We start from the raw sequence: 15143 nt of genomic DNA on the forward strand, positions 1-15143 counted from the left end.
CCAGACCATCACACTATCACTGCCATATTTTACTGTTGGTATGATGTTCTTTTTCTGAAATGCTGTGTTCCTTTTACGCCAGATGTAGCGGGACATTTGCCTTCCAAAAGTTCAACTTTTGTCTCATCAGTCCACAAGGTATTTTCCCAAAAGTCTTGGCAATCATTGAGATGTTTCTTAGCAAAATTGAGACAAGCCCTAATGTTCTTTTTGCTTAACAGTGGTTTGCTTCTTGGAAATCTGCCATGCAGGCCGTTTTTGCCCAGTCTCTTTCTTATGGTGGAGTCGTGAACACTGACCTTAATTGAGGCAAGTGAGGCCTGCAGTTCTTTAGACGTTGTCCTGGGGTCTTTTGTGACCTCTCGGATGAGTCGTCTCTGCGCTCTTGGGGTAATTTTGGTCGGCCGGCCACTCCTGGGAAGGTTCACCACTGTTCCATGTTTTTGCCATTTGTGGATAATGGCTCTCACTGTGGTTCGCTGGAGTCCCAAAGCTTTAGAAATGGCTTTATAACCTTTACCAGACTGATAGATCTCAATTACTTCTGTTCTCATTTGTTCCTGAATTTCTTTGGATCTTGGCATGATGTCTAGCTTTTGAGGTGCTTTTGGTCTACTTCTCTGTGTCAGGCAGCTCCTATTTAAGTGATTTCTTGATTGAAACAGGTGTGGCAGTAATCAGGCCTGGGGGTGGCTACGGAAATTGAACTCAGGTGTGATACACCACAGTTAGGTTATTTTTAACAAGGGGCAATTACTTTTTCACACAGGGCCATGTAGGTTTGGATTTTTTCTCCTAAATAATAAAACCATCATTTAAAAACTGCATTTTGTGTTTACTTGTGTTATATTTGACTAATGGTTAAATGTGTTTGATGATCAGAAACATTTTGTGTGACAAACAGGCAAAAGAATAAGAAATCAGGAAGGGGGCAAATAGTTTTTCACACCACTGTAAATCTAAGGATTCTAAATGTGCAGAGAGTTGGAATATCATACATTTAATGTGCTCGATGTGGCAATCTATAGCTGGCGATGCGCTGCTGTCAGGACCGGATGGAAGCCCTAGAAAAAAAGACGGCACAGAAGACAGTATGTGAGACTTTTAAAATGTATCGTGTCATTACGATCAGGAATATGCAACGCTTGAATATAAAAGCACCACGAATACATCTATATGTCGGCATTTTGCTTCACCACATCGAACCATTCATCAAACATCAAAGCTCGCGCACTGATCTTATAGGATCCGCAAAGCTTTCTGTCACATGTAAATAGTAAACAGAGACTGACGTCACATTCCAACTTTTAGCACACTGCGCCCCCCCGACTTTTTGCTGGTACTGCATCTCGCGCACATGTCACGTTAATTTCTGAGGACCTGCTCAGAGGATGCTTCAATGAACACTGATAACACGTGGCAGCCATGATGGATGCGTGTTCTGAGCGTGAAGTATAAACGAGCCCTAAGAGTAACTAACATTTTGAAATACAGTATAGGTGATGCAGGTAAATATAGTGTAGGCTCCATAAATCCATATATTGCAAAATTTGTAAAAATTAGCTCACCTAGCACATGAACACAACTGTAATGTATCACCTGAAAAGATAACATACTGATGTAATGATGAGATCTCTCTCACACACTTGGGAGTAATCAAGCTGTACTCTCATGGTCACTTTCTTCTGTTTCTTTGAGCAGCTTAAAATCAATGCATAAAGCAGCTTAAAATATCAGTAATTTTGGAAGTAATAAACACAGACTAGACACAGAGGAAATATTAAAAACAAAATTGATGGAGCTGAACCACAATTAAACAGAATAAAGTGTGATTTTTTTTTTTCTCCCTATACCTGATGGAGATGCTGATTTTCCAAATGGGATAGAAATAGAATAGGACAGGGCTTTTGAGTAAGTGACAGAGTGATTTGTAACTTTTTTTTTTTTTGGTAGAAATTTATTCAAATCCACTAAGAAGGCTGTGCTATTTTTAGGTACTGATGCTAATGTAGAATTGAAATTATTGGCAATTCTTAGCCTCTCATATCTCCTACAGTCCCCAAAGGTAGATGCTGTCCACAGTCCATGCCGTGCATAGTTCAAAATATTATTTCCATTCATCTGTTCTTTTCTGTAAAATGTGTAACGCTAGAATTGATGTCTCTGATTTTTTTTGTCAGTGCGGCTTTAACATCATGGACCATAGGGTGCATACTAATTCAGTGTGAGCAGGAACACGCAATAAAACTGAATAAAAAAAAAAATTCAAGTGATGGTGAGATATGAGGAAGGCAGACTCACCAGTGTTTGTGTGTCAGCTTTTATCCATCCAAATCAGAGAATTAACAGTTCCATTGTCTCAAAACACTAAAAAAAATTCTAACTTTTACAAGTACTATAAATTTACACGAGCTCTTACAGACACAAATCGAATTTATGTTTTTATTGTATAATATTACCAATAACAGCAGCTCACTCCTCAAAATAGTAAGATAATCAATCAAGGCAGGAACTGGGAAAACTTTCTGTTCTGAGGCGGTGGGGTTTTTTATAGCAGGCTGCTTGCTGCTTGGGCTTATCGACACATTTAGAAAACAAAAGACGTTGACGGAAAGGTGCGAAGGGATTTAAGGTGGGCCGGATTTAGAAGTTTTTTCATTGGCTCTGGTAATTCTAGCATTTAAATCCTTCAGTTCATTGCATGGGCCATCTAAATGTACAACCTGTTTGTAATAATTTTAAGTAAAACACAAAACATTGTTGTCTGGCTATTGGCATGGCAAAGATAAATGCTTGAATGTACAGCTGATGAAAGCACAAGAATAAATGCTTGCATGAATAACACAGAGTAGAGAAATGAAAATCGTAAACCTGAAATACAGATGATAATAGATACTCAAAATTCTCATTATTCCTTCTAATTGCCATGTGCAATTCAGTTTTATGTAAAATTCTGTTTTGTATTGGCTATCAACAAAAGCCAGTGTCAGTCATTATGAAAATCAGGAAATGAACTATGGTAGAAATGTTTTAGTCATGTACAATTAATTGCATGTAGTATGTTCAAAAGTAGACAGCTCCAAATGTGGCACAGTGTCTAAGAATCCTCAAAGATAATCACAGGGTCTCATGTTTTTCCTTGTTGATGGTGGAGGCATTGGGAAGGGGAGGGATTCTAACATAGACATAGAGAAAATGTGCACACTCCACACAGAGAGTGACTGGGTGTAAGATTCAAACACTAAATGCTGGATCCGTGAGACAACAATTCTTTACCACTGTGTCACATTTTTTACAATTTAGTCAAACAAACATAAATATGCTGTATTCTTGCATTCTCAGACTTACACAGTCCATTTCAGGTTTGTAGAGGGGCCGATGTCTATTCCAGCAGCATTAGGGTTAGGACTGAAACCAGCCCCAGGATTGTGCAAGTCCAGAACAGGGACCATATGTGCATGCACTCACACTCAAACATAAATAGGACAGTTTATAATAATCAATAAACATAGGTCAAACTAGTAATGATGGTATTTTTAAATGCCATGAAGTTCATTTAAGAAAGATCAGAGTAGAAAACACTAAGGACACAGTTGATTTCAAAGCTGCAACTAAATGTGATCAGCATAAAAATTGTAATAAAACAAAAATGTCTTTGTTTTGTGTTATGTATAAATAGCAATTATTTGACTTTTTTCTTTAAGATGTTAGTTCTAACCCTGATAATTGAAGTTTGTATCAAGTTGGAATTCATTTAAAGGTTATGTTACATTGCATGGCTTTTCCAGATGAGTTTCAGTTAGAACCTTCATGTGCATAATTCCAACCCCCAAGAGTCAGAGAAAATTAGTAGTGCGCTTCTGTGAAGCAGTCACATAAAGTGACATGCCCATTTACTCCCTCCAAATGGTCCATGAATTACTCAGACAGAAGCATACCTGATTGATTTTTGTATTACTCTTAAGGCCAGGCTTGTGTCCATGAGAGCTGACAGTCAATCCGTGCTCATCCAGAAGTACAATGCCTATAATGTAGTAAGGAATAAGGAACATTGGTGGGCTTTGGACATTACAAACAGAAAAGAAGCTTGTCTGTCTGATGTCTCATATTTTGCATAACATTTAATTAGATTGGATAAACTTTATTAATCCCGTGGGGAGAGATTCACAGAAATAAAACTGCTGACATAGCAGATGAACTCCCTGTACCTCTTAACCCTTTCCACAGCACAGGCTCCGTGTGGCAGTGTGCTATTGGTTTTCACAAAAATTGCAGAGCATGACTGGTCTAGAATGTTTTCACAGTCCATAAATGTGATATGCACAGCAATTTTCATTTATGTAAATTGACATGGTCCGTCAACGAAAATTAGCAACTGCAGTTGACATACCCCATGGCTAGAAGTCTCATAATATGACATCAGCTTACCAGGTGACAAATGTGTTTTGCATGTTTAAGTATGTTAATAAAAATAGAAGTTTTATATTAGCGTCTTGCACCTCAGAAGCAAAACTTTTCTTCCCAAGTATTTATTCCTGTTAATTGTATGACTGCTGTTTTACTCTCTTATAGGCCTCCATATGCAGATGGTGACAATGCAGACAAAGGGAGCAGAAGGTTGGTTCATATCAGACTTTAAAATACTGTCATTAAACTGCATTAAACATTATAGCTATATTATCCGATTTTTCATGATTCGAAAAGAATGATGCTATGGAAGTAAAAAGGTTTATATGTATGTGAAAATGTAAAGGGGAGCAAGTTAAAATTTGTGTTAAAACATTTTTTGTTCATCAATTTTTTGTCAGCTTATCCATTGAGTATTTAAGTAAGCTTTATATTCAGTAAGTCATTTATTACCTCCGTTAGTTTGTATTAATTGTCAGTTTCGTCAAGCTTTGTAGGCACTTGATTTTTTCTCTATAGTTGTTTAATTAATCCTGTTTCTATCCTGTTATGTTGCAGTATTAGTCTACATAGATTGTCACAAATAATTTAAACTGAATAACATAAAATGTCGATTATGTCTGACACATGCCATAATTTAAAGTAAATTTTAAATAATTCCTAGTTTCTTTAACTCTTCTTTTATGTGTTAAAGCTGAGGTAACCATTCCTCTAAAAAGACTCAAAGCAAAATCAAAGCTATACATTCCTTAGCCAAGCTCTTGTGTTTTCTTTCTTTTGTTTGACCTGAGCACTAAGGTGTAATCTTATTTTTGTTTCTAAACTTTTTTCCCCGCCTAGAAGGTATTTCGTTTTGTTGTTCTTTTTCTCTTAATTTTTTTGTAAATGACTAGGTTTCTTTTTGTTTCTAAGTCCTAAATTTTTAAAATTTTTTTTCTGTTTTTGCCCTTATTTGCCTATAAACAGGTAATCCTAAAAAAAAAAAGAAATGAAACGGATTTTGTTATTTAGGGTGTCTTATCAAATAATGAATGAATGAATTATTTATTTATTTATCAAACCTCAGTTTAAAGCATGGTGAACTTTTTGTTTGTTGTACCATGACAGAATAGAATGAGGGAAGAAAAACTGAGATTGTGGCTGAGGTCACTATGCAGTATATGGAAGACCTGAAACTTTAGAAATTTGGAACTGTGCTGAAAGGTTGTCATCGAATCATGTCCATCATACCTTGTGATTACTAATCAAATAATCTGACATTCTGGGGCAACAAGATTAGCAACTGTAGTTTTCAAGTTTGACATCCCCTAACACTAGATAGAAATCTAGTAAGGTGTGACCAACTTTAAGAATAAATCATGTTTGATTTTGTTTTGGTGACTGCCACACTGGTTGAAATGAGTCCCTGGGAATGTTGCACTAAATGAACAGTTTGTTATGGGAGCATGCCATTAAGCACTTGATAGTGCCATCATAGTGGTAGGTTATGAAAAACTGCGGACAAATTAAATCAGTCAGGAGAAATTCCCTCATTCAAGGAGACATGCACTGTTTTATTGTAACAATAATGACAATGCCATTGATATGTAATTATGCATCTATTTCTGGATAGCATTTGCATCACTAGCTGTGCAGCTTATTAGCCTGACATCTATGCTATTGTTAGATCAAGGAAGAAAAATATAATTTCTTCTCATTAAGTGACAAATGAAGAACATGTAAGCAAGATGTGTTATGTATGGAAAAAGACTAAAAGGTATGTAAGGATATATGGTACCATGGGAAAATAGAAATGACTTACGTGACTTGATAGGTGCACTTAAGTGTCTTGGTGCAGTAATATGCAGTCAGAGATATGTAGTTGACAAATGTGATGTAAATGATAGGATGAATTGTTTGTATTTTTCTTATTTGAAATGTCACTTTACAAATGAGAAGGCTAATTATAAAATGAGCATAATATAAAAACAGTGAGAGACATTAAACATAAAATTATTTTAAAACCCAAATATTCTTTATAATTACAGAGGTGATTGAAGTACTGAAATGACAAGCTAAGTCGTTTTTTAGCTACATGATATACCTAATTTAATAGACTTGCATTAACCAATTGAGATACACAGCCACTGAAAAACTGGATGTGTTAGCTGCACTTTTTATCATTCTATTTAAATATAATTTGCAGAAATGTTCCAATAAACTATTGAGTTGCTATAAATACTCATACTCCACTCTACTCCACTTAGTTTTTCTTTGCAACAGAATATGATGGGATGTTCTTGACTATTGTTTTCCTTCTCATTGCCCAGATTCCTATTGTATTTCTAGTATCATGTCACTTGGGCTGGTCTCCCGATAGTAAAGCTTATTTCAGTACAAGCTGTGTTTTATGGTAACTTAATTAGAAATAAAATGATACCTGTTACATGTGCTTTATGAAAAATAAAGTTACATTATTTGTTACAGTGTTATGCCATTACATGCTGAAAATGGACATGAATTACAGGATGACAGTGAAGAGGAGGAAATTTGGCTCTATTGGACTGATAGTAACACCGAACGTCATGGAAAATCAATCAGACATTTGGCCCAAGATGCTAAACAAAACAATAAAATGGATAAAGAAATCATTTCTTATTACAGGTATAAACAAAATATATCAAACAATATCAAGCAACAATTCAGTGTTGTAGTTTCATAATAAAAAATATATTTTTTGTTTTATGCTGACTTTTCTCAGTTGTGTATTCTTATCATCACTTAACTATATTTGTTACTTTTTGATTTTGTTTTGTAATTTTAGGTACAATAGCCATTAGATAATCAATTCAATTTTTGTATTAATTAATTTATTTAAATTCATTTTGAATTCCTGGAATATTAAGGACAATGTTGTTTTTTAATTTCATGGAAGACATAAAATGTGCTTTGTATGGAAGTAATGGATTATAGCATATTCTTAGACTTTAAAGTTACATTTTTTATAAAAATACATTGATATTGTGGTTCTTGGAAACATATCGCCAACTTTCTTAAAAATTAACTGTACCACATTATCCATTTTTAAAGTAAAATTTGAATATTTTTGCCAAGTTGAAGGTGCTACAATTTTCACTTGGAGTAATGAGGGTAGACAAGATTAGGAATGAGCATATTAGAGGAACAACACAGACATGATACTTTAGTGACCAAGTGAGAGGCTAGATTGATATGGTTTGGGCATGTGCAGAGAGAGATGACAGATACTTCAGGAAAAGAATGTTGAAGATGGAACTGCCAGGAAAAAGGAAAAGAGGAGTTTCAAAGTGGAGTTTTATGGATGTGATGAGGGAGGACATGAAGGCAGTCAGTGTGACAGGAAATTACAGTATATAAAAGACAGGGATAGATGGGAGAGCGTGGGGGCCATGAGATCACTGGAAAAGGATATGTGGTGCTCCTGATATCTTTGCAAAAGGAAGAACGTCTAAGTCTTTAGAGTCCTGGTGCTTCCTGTTTTGCTATATAGTTGCGAGGCATGGATGATATCCAGTGACCTCAGACAAAGACTGGACTTTTTTGTTACTGTGTCTCTTCAGAGAATCCTTGGGTACCACTGATTTAACTTTGTGTTAAATGAGCGGTTGCTTATGGAATCCTGAATGAGTCATATTACCTGCATTGTGAAGGGAGCCTCAGTTATGGCACTACGGCCATGTGGTGCCCCTGAAGGTGATCTGGCTCACAGCATCCTCATTGATGAGGACCTGAGCAAATGCATCAGGCCAAGGGGATGCCCACGTAACATCTGGCTACTGCAGATATATGATCATTTCCGGGGGTGGGACTGGACTGCGTGCCTACATGGGTGGTTGCCAACCAAGAGCTATTTTGTCGTGTGGTGTGTGCAATAATGTGCTGTACCAGTGAATGCACCCTGACCTGACCTATTAAATACATTTATTTGCGAAAGAAACTTGTGTTTTTAGGCGAAGCATTATTTATAGGTTTTTTAAAAATCAGCAAAAATGGGAAACTATAGCCATAAAACTTACTGAATATGTACATGTTAAAGCCAGACGTGTCCCTGAGTATTAACCTACATCTTCAGATTGCATACATATTATAAAACATTTTATCCTTGTTGTGATGCCACAATATTTTTAAACAGGCTCAGTGAATTCCTTCCCCAGTAAATAGTAATTTTTTACCCCCAGAGGTGTCGTTATTTGTTGCTCATTTTATGTATGGTGTAGTTGCATAGGTTATAGTGTTCAAGGTGTCCTCTCAGTTTTTTTAAGGATTTTAAAAAAACACACTGTCATTTGTCTACTGCTCATAAACATAAGGAGCAACAAGAAATACCACAAGTAAAGGTGCAACAGAGGGAAGAGGAGAGAAAAAAGACCGCAATCAAGATTCCAGCGCTAATGATGGAACAGGACAATCCCACACGTGATTTGGGATCACCCATTCCCACATCCACCTCCACTCGGCCACACTACCTACACCCCACACAAAAGCACACTAGAATGTTATTTATTTATTCATCTAAAATGTATATGCCACAAACCCTTTATATCACTGCTGTGATGTTTATTGTCTCATCTCTGCCAGAAGGATTTCCAGTATCCAATAAACTTATACCTCTCTGTCCTACACTAAGATATGAGCCATATGTCAAATTTTCTAATCTGTTACCTAGATTGGCAGGTAGCACAGGGAGAACTTCAGAGAAGACCACCTGGTCAGTTGTGTTCCTCAGCTTTGCACTGAGCTCTTTAAATCAGGATTGCAGAAATGGCAGCCTACCCTTGTGTGTGTCTGGTGTTCAAGTGTGGACTGTGACTACTGGATCCACACTTGCTTTGGCCATGAGCCTATCAGCCCTTTACAGGAGGTCCCCACTTGTGCACCTGAAGCAACACAGTATGTTTGTCCCTGTAGCAAACTTGAGTTTCAGTGTCCCTAGTGATTACATTCTCCACTATGCCTGTATCTTTCTTGATTGTTTGTTTATTGATCCTGTTAGCTCCTGCGGAACATCACTTAATGCTAATGCCTAAAAGGGTTTGGAACTATAGACATTCATCTGTTAATTTTTTTTCTCATCCTGTTTAATTGCATTATCACTCTCCTAGCTGAAAGTTGCACTAAGAAGGTATGTTTTTTATTGTGTTATTTCAGCTTAATTGTGGAGGTATTCAGTAAGTTTTAATGACTGGTTTAATGTTTTAATTTTTTGCCAAATAATTGTTAAATAAAGAGATGGAAATACTTTGTTGACTGTATAGAATTTAGCTGTTTTTTTTTTTTTCTTTCAGATATCAGTTGAACCTATTTGCTAAGATGTGCCTCGATCGTCAGTATCTTGCAATAAATCAAATCTCCAAAGAACTTTCTGTAGACCTTATTTTGCGTTGTATGTCTGATGAATATTTGCCTTACAACTTAAGAGCCTCTTTCTGTCGACTAATGCTTCATATGCATGTAGACCGGGATCCACAAGAAACTGTAGTCCCAATCAAATATGCCAGACTCTGGACAGAAATCCCTTCCAAAATCAGTATAAATGAGTAAGTCTTTATATCTTTTGAATATTAATGGAGGTGCAGTTTATGGTGGTTTGAGAAATACATGCAATAGAATGGATAGAAATTCTTAGATGATTCTTAGAAATGCTATTTTTATCTTTGAGTCAAGTGCACCTTGTATGGTACCATAATAATTTTTAAACTGTTTTGATAATTTTCCTTAGACAGTTTTTTTATAATAATAAAATCTGTTGTGGTTCTTACAACTATCCCTTTCAGACTGACTAGTTTAATTTATGCAGTGAATTGCCTATATGAACATTCTGTGACCCTAGCCTCTGTCATCCTCAACTTTTAGTATGTGGTAAATATACAGGACAGCTTTGGACAGACTAGATCAGTGAGTTAGTTACTGCTCTTTAAAAGCAACAGTCTGCTTTTCACTCATAGTCGGGAGGCAAATGATGCCCCTGTGAAGGTGAAATAAAGATAAAATTCCATTACAATGAATATCTTTATAATGAAATTTTCATTACAACAAAGTATTTTTATGGTCCCGACAGTTTTCCCATATGATACGAGTCTATAGAAATCTCGTTACTATGAAATACATTCAGCAGATACTTTCATTACAACAAAGTGCCCAAAAGACCTTGAAATGCCTGAATGAATCATCCACATAGCAGTTAGTTCTGTGGTCGCAGCTCAGTTGTGCACAACGATCCTCAAACAGAAACATTGTAAAAAAATGTCTTTGAACTTTCCTCGTACTGTTTTTTGGCTGTGTTTTTTTTTTCTGTGGTTTTCAGTGATACCTTTTGCTTATTGCTCGTTAACATTTGAAATACATCCATTGGAATTTAACTCATTGTCACCCTTCTATAGAAACGCTAGACAAGAAAAAACGATAACAGTTCATATTAAAAAAAGAAAAAGTGCAATTTTTGCAGCTCTTGATTGCGGCAAAAAGAAAAAAGACGTTGCCAGTGAATTCAGAATTTCGCCATCGACACTGTCAACTTTCTTGAAAGACTGAGCAAAAAAAGAAAAATCTTGAGTTGCAAATGTGTGCGAACTGCTGCAATTGAAGATGTCGAAAAGCCATTTTTACGTGGTTATATGATACTCGTTCAAGAAACATTCCTATTAATGCGATACTCATTCAAGAAAATGTGTGGTTTCTAAACTCTCATGGGACCTATCCCAACTGGACAACATGCCAAAGAGCACCCCTAAGTATGATCACTGCGTCTGTGGAAGACTGTTAATCCATTACTGGGGCAACAGCAGGCTCATAGCCGTGCTGTGGCTCTTCACTGAAGCAAACAGGAAAGATCTCGATGGGTGATGCAAGGAACATTGTAAATGCATGGAAGCAGATTACTTGACCTAGCCACAACCCTGTCTGAGTGCTGTGTCTATCTATAGGAGAGTGGTAGATCCCGCTACAATAAATAACCATGCTGTTCCTGTTTCAAGCTGAATAAAGCTAATTTTGCTAAAGTACTGAGACTCAGAATCGTGTTTTGGGATGGAAGACAGGGACTTATAATGTGACCCCTATCTTTTAGGATTCGCTTCTGTGGTGCCTCACTGCACCGCTGTGAGCCTGCTTTTGCCCTGCCCCGGCAACAGACAAATAATCTTACACAGATTCGGCAATCATGTTTCAGGACGCACTTCAGCATGACATTCCCAAAAGAACATGCTTCCATATTTAGATAATGTTCGCGTTGAATTCCTCCCACCCTGTTGCATAGCAGCGCTTTAGCCATTGGATTTGGGCATCATTCACACCCTGAAAGTTTATTATTGCAAGGAAATGCTGAGAAAAATTCTTCTCAGCATAACTTGTAGGCAGGAGGAGATTAAAAATAATGCGAAAGAAGCTACTGAAATGATTGCAAGTGCCTGGATACAAGTTAAAGAAAGCACTATAGCAACAAATACAAAATTACAACAAAATATTTTTTAGGTCCCTGGCAGTTCATTGTAATGGAATTTTGCCTCTATACTGTTGTCAAAGAAATTTCATCAACATTAAAGCCATATTTTGAAAGGGACTAAATTAAAAATCATGCATGTTGAAGGCAGCTAAACTGGTACAGAGTCAATTTATAAAAAAAAAAAAAAGTGCAGACATTTATTTTTTTTTTTCCATTGCAGCAGGTAAGAGCACTGATGTTACCGGTGTGGCTTAACTTAGTTTTTATCAGAGGTTTTGATGACTCTTTGGGTTTGTTGAACTGATTCATATGACAGATACAGCTGCAGCTAATTTCATTTTCAGTTGTTTGGTTGGATCTTAGGATAAACTAGGAATGAATTTGGCTCACACTGGCTACTCCTAGTGCATCGCCATTGTGTGGGAGAATAAAAGGAGGTATTTTTGCCAAATTCCAAGATAAAGCACAATTAGTAAAGAAGTGGAAGTAAAGATTTTTGTGCATTTCATTGCATTGTACACCAGGAGTAGTTATGCAGCAAATCGCTTTAAATGGATCATGTCATGAGTGTTATCAAAGCAGTGAATTTTATCCGTACAAAATGACTCAAACACTGGCAGTTTTATACTTCACTGAGTGAGCATAATGTTCACCATAGCCTCTATATCACACAGAGGTAGGATAGTTAAGCCAGGGAGTTGTTCTCAAGTGTTTTTAGGAAATACACATGGGAATTATTTCTACACCACATTTTTAAACACTGGATGTAGCTCAAAGTGCTTAACAATGGGTCAAACAAATGGTTTTAAAACAAAAAAAGCAAATTAAAATTAGCTAAGAATAATAATGAATAAATAACAATAGACACATAAAAATGATTCAGACTTGTGTGTGTATGGAGCAGTCTGCTCTGCTCACGCTTACCCACAGCCACTAAATGGTGAATGTGTGTACTTTATAATTTTTTCAGCGCTTGCTACGAAAGACCTGTGTGCAGCAACGACGTTGTTATAATGACAAAGATGAAGGGACACAATGTCAAAACAAAGCAATTCCCACAGTATAGCAATGTGCAAGTGAAACACCTCAGCATAGAAGGGCAAGGCTGAAGACTTCTAAAAACATTGTCTATCTGGAGGTATTTTCTTAAGGCAAATATTAATAGGATATGCCAGAAATACAGCTATGGCATCACCAGTGTCATCGTAATGGAGGAAAAAACAATACCTGCTGTATTTCCAAGGCTAGTAGCCCAGCCAGTCCTCACTTTCAAACAGGAAGGTCATGTTTTGTTTTTTTTGTTTTTTTAGCAAATGGTAAAAACAGTCAAGCAAGCCCTAGTTTGATCAGCTGATCACATGTGTACATTTAGAACAGTGATGCCAATAATTAGATGTTTGCTGTTTATGTTACAAATAAGCTAGTTCTAAAGTTGGTTGTCTGGAATTGGATTTGATATGAAAGATTAGATGTTGCACGGACTAATGCAAAATGCATTTTGCAAAGGTTTGCAAAAAGACAAGTTTATTTAAGTGTATTTCAGCACTTTAAGCAGAAACAGAAGAATGGCACCTGTGTGAAAAAGCACAGGACAAAGACAGAGTATATACAAAGGAAAAACATACTATTTGTTCAAATAAACCGTGGTATAATCAACAAAATGAAGTTGATCGAGTGACATAGCGTGTTGGAGAAACTTGAAAGCTCACATTCACAAATCGCACAGTGCCGGAAATAAAAAAGAAGTCACATATCAAAGTCGCCGTGAAAAGCTGAGTTGTAAGCCCACTGTCTGAGTGTCATATGAAAGCTTATTAGGGTAGAGAGAAAAAAGGCACACAGTGAGGAAAAAGCACGAAATGTCAACTTCAATCTCGACATTTCCACTTTAATCACGTAGTTTATTTTGTCATTAAAGTAGAACATCATAAACTTCATCTTAAAATCGTTTAATTAACCAGTTTCTCAAATCACATCGTAATTAAAGTAGCACGTTAAATGCTTTGTTTTGTATTTGATCTTCTATGTGCTCTATGTGTGTGAATCACTACTTGCTTTTTAAACCGGCTCTCTTCCTCCAACTGGACACAGAATCAATTACATTCGTAATATTACAGTTCTCTGAATAACTAAAATACTGAAATGTATACGTGATATCATTTTCATGATGATAGGAGTTAAAGCACGTTATTAAACATGTGTTTCACTTCGATGAAAAAATTTATTGCAGCAGTACAATCAGGGGCGGCTCTAGGCTTGTGGTAGCACTGGGCAGAGGAAGAATCGGTGGCTCCGTCGCCCGCCCGTCAGTAAGGTAGCTTATGCACAGTGGATGGCTGCATAGCCGCGTCGTGCTCATGACACAAGCATTTAACTTTTGCCGAAATTTGTTGCTGTGTTTTTAGCTGTGTTGTTATTTTCTCTTTCTGTTTTATATTCAATATATATTGGCGTAGCCGTCACTGCAGTCAGTGCTTTTCTTTCCCCAAGTAACCGATCGCCATACAATCAGCTCTGTAATAGACGTTAAGCCATCTGTAAGCTTAGCGCCGATTCTTCAAAACGTTTAGCCATCTGTAAGCTTAGCGCCGATTCTTCAAAACGTTTAAAGAACATTGAAATATCTTCATAGTACATGTTTAATTATTCTATCCTTAACGACACTCCCAGTGAAGAATATAGATTATTTAAATGAAGTTAAACTTTTATCTGTATAATTTAATAAACATATTTTGCTGAATTTCACTTTATAAATGATATCGTTTCTGTTTCTGAACCGCGAGGTCCGTACAGGAAAGGCTTTAAAACATTTTGCAGTGGCTGAGACAGCGTGTCCTTGAAGCTGTATACCGATAATTCCCTTTCCGATCAGCTGCTGCTGTGATTCACACTCAGATACAGTGATATAAATACTCTGAGTGGTGCAGTGAGAGAAATATTGAAAAAGATGATCCGCTGTGGCAACTCCTAACAAGAGGAGCTGAAAGAAGAAGAAGAAGTGAGAGTAACAACGCTAAAGCAGTTATGGTATTTGGAATACTATGGCTGTTCCCTCTACCATTATATTGTTACAAGTTAATTACAATCAGATGCATTACACTAATAAACAATATGCGGTTAGTTTCGGTGTATTTATAAAGCCGCATCAGGAAAATAAGGTGTAACCACACAGGAACAGTAGCACTGCTTTGACGCTGGGTGCCGCCAGTCTGCAAAACCGAGCGGAGAACTTGCGTACAACAAGGTATGAGGTACCGTGGAAAAGTGTGTGGATTTA

At 36.7% G+C, this 15143-nt stretch overlaps 1 protein-coding gene across 3 annotated transcripts in view; it reads left to right on the forward strand.

Annotated features, from left to right (window-relative positions):
* Positions 1-15143, forward strand: part of itpr2 (inositol 1,4,5-trisphosphate receptor, type 2) — a 583413-nt gene that overhangs the window by 184704 nt on the left and 383566 nt on the right. For all 3 annotated transcript variants that reach the window (XM_039761551.1, XM_039761550.1, XM_039761552.1), the window contains 3 exons: positions 4573-4617; positions 6874-7050; positions 9711-9962. In XM_039761551.1, the coding sequence (XP_039617485.1) occupies positions 4573-4617; positions 6874-7050; positions 9711-9962 (474 nt within the window). The remainder of the gene's footprint in view (positions 1-4572; positions 4618-6873; positions 7051-9710; positions 9963-15143) is intronic.

This window comes from Polypterus senegalus, chromosome 8, assembly GCF_016835505.1.
Source record: "Polypterus senegalus isolate Bchr_013 chromosome 8, ASM1683550v1, whole genome shotgun sequence".
Classification (NCBI taxonomy): domain Eukaryota; kingdom Metazoa; phylum Chordata; class Cladistia; order Polypteriformes; family Polypteridae; genus Polypterus; species Polypterus senegalus.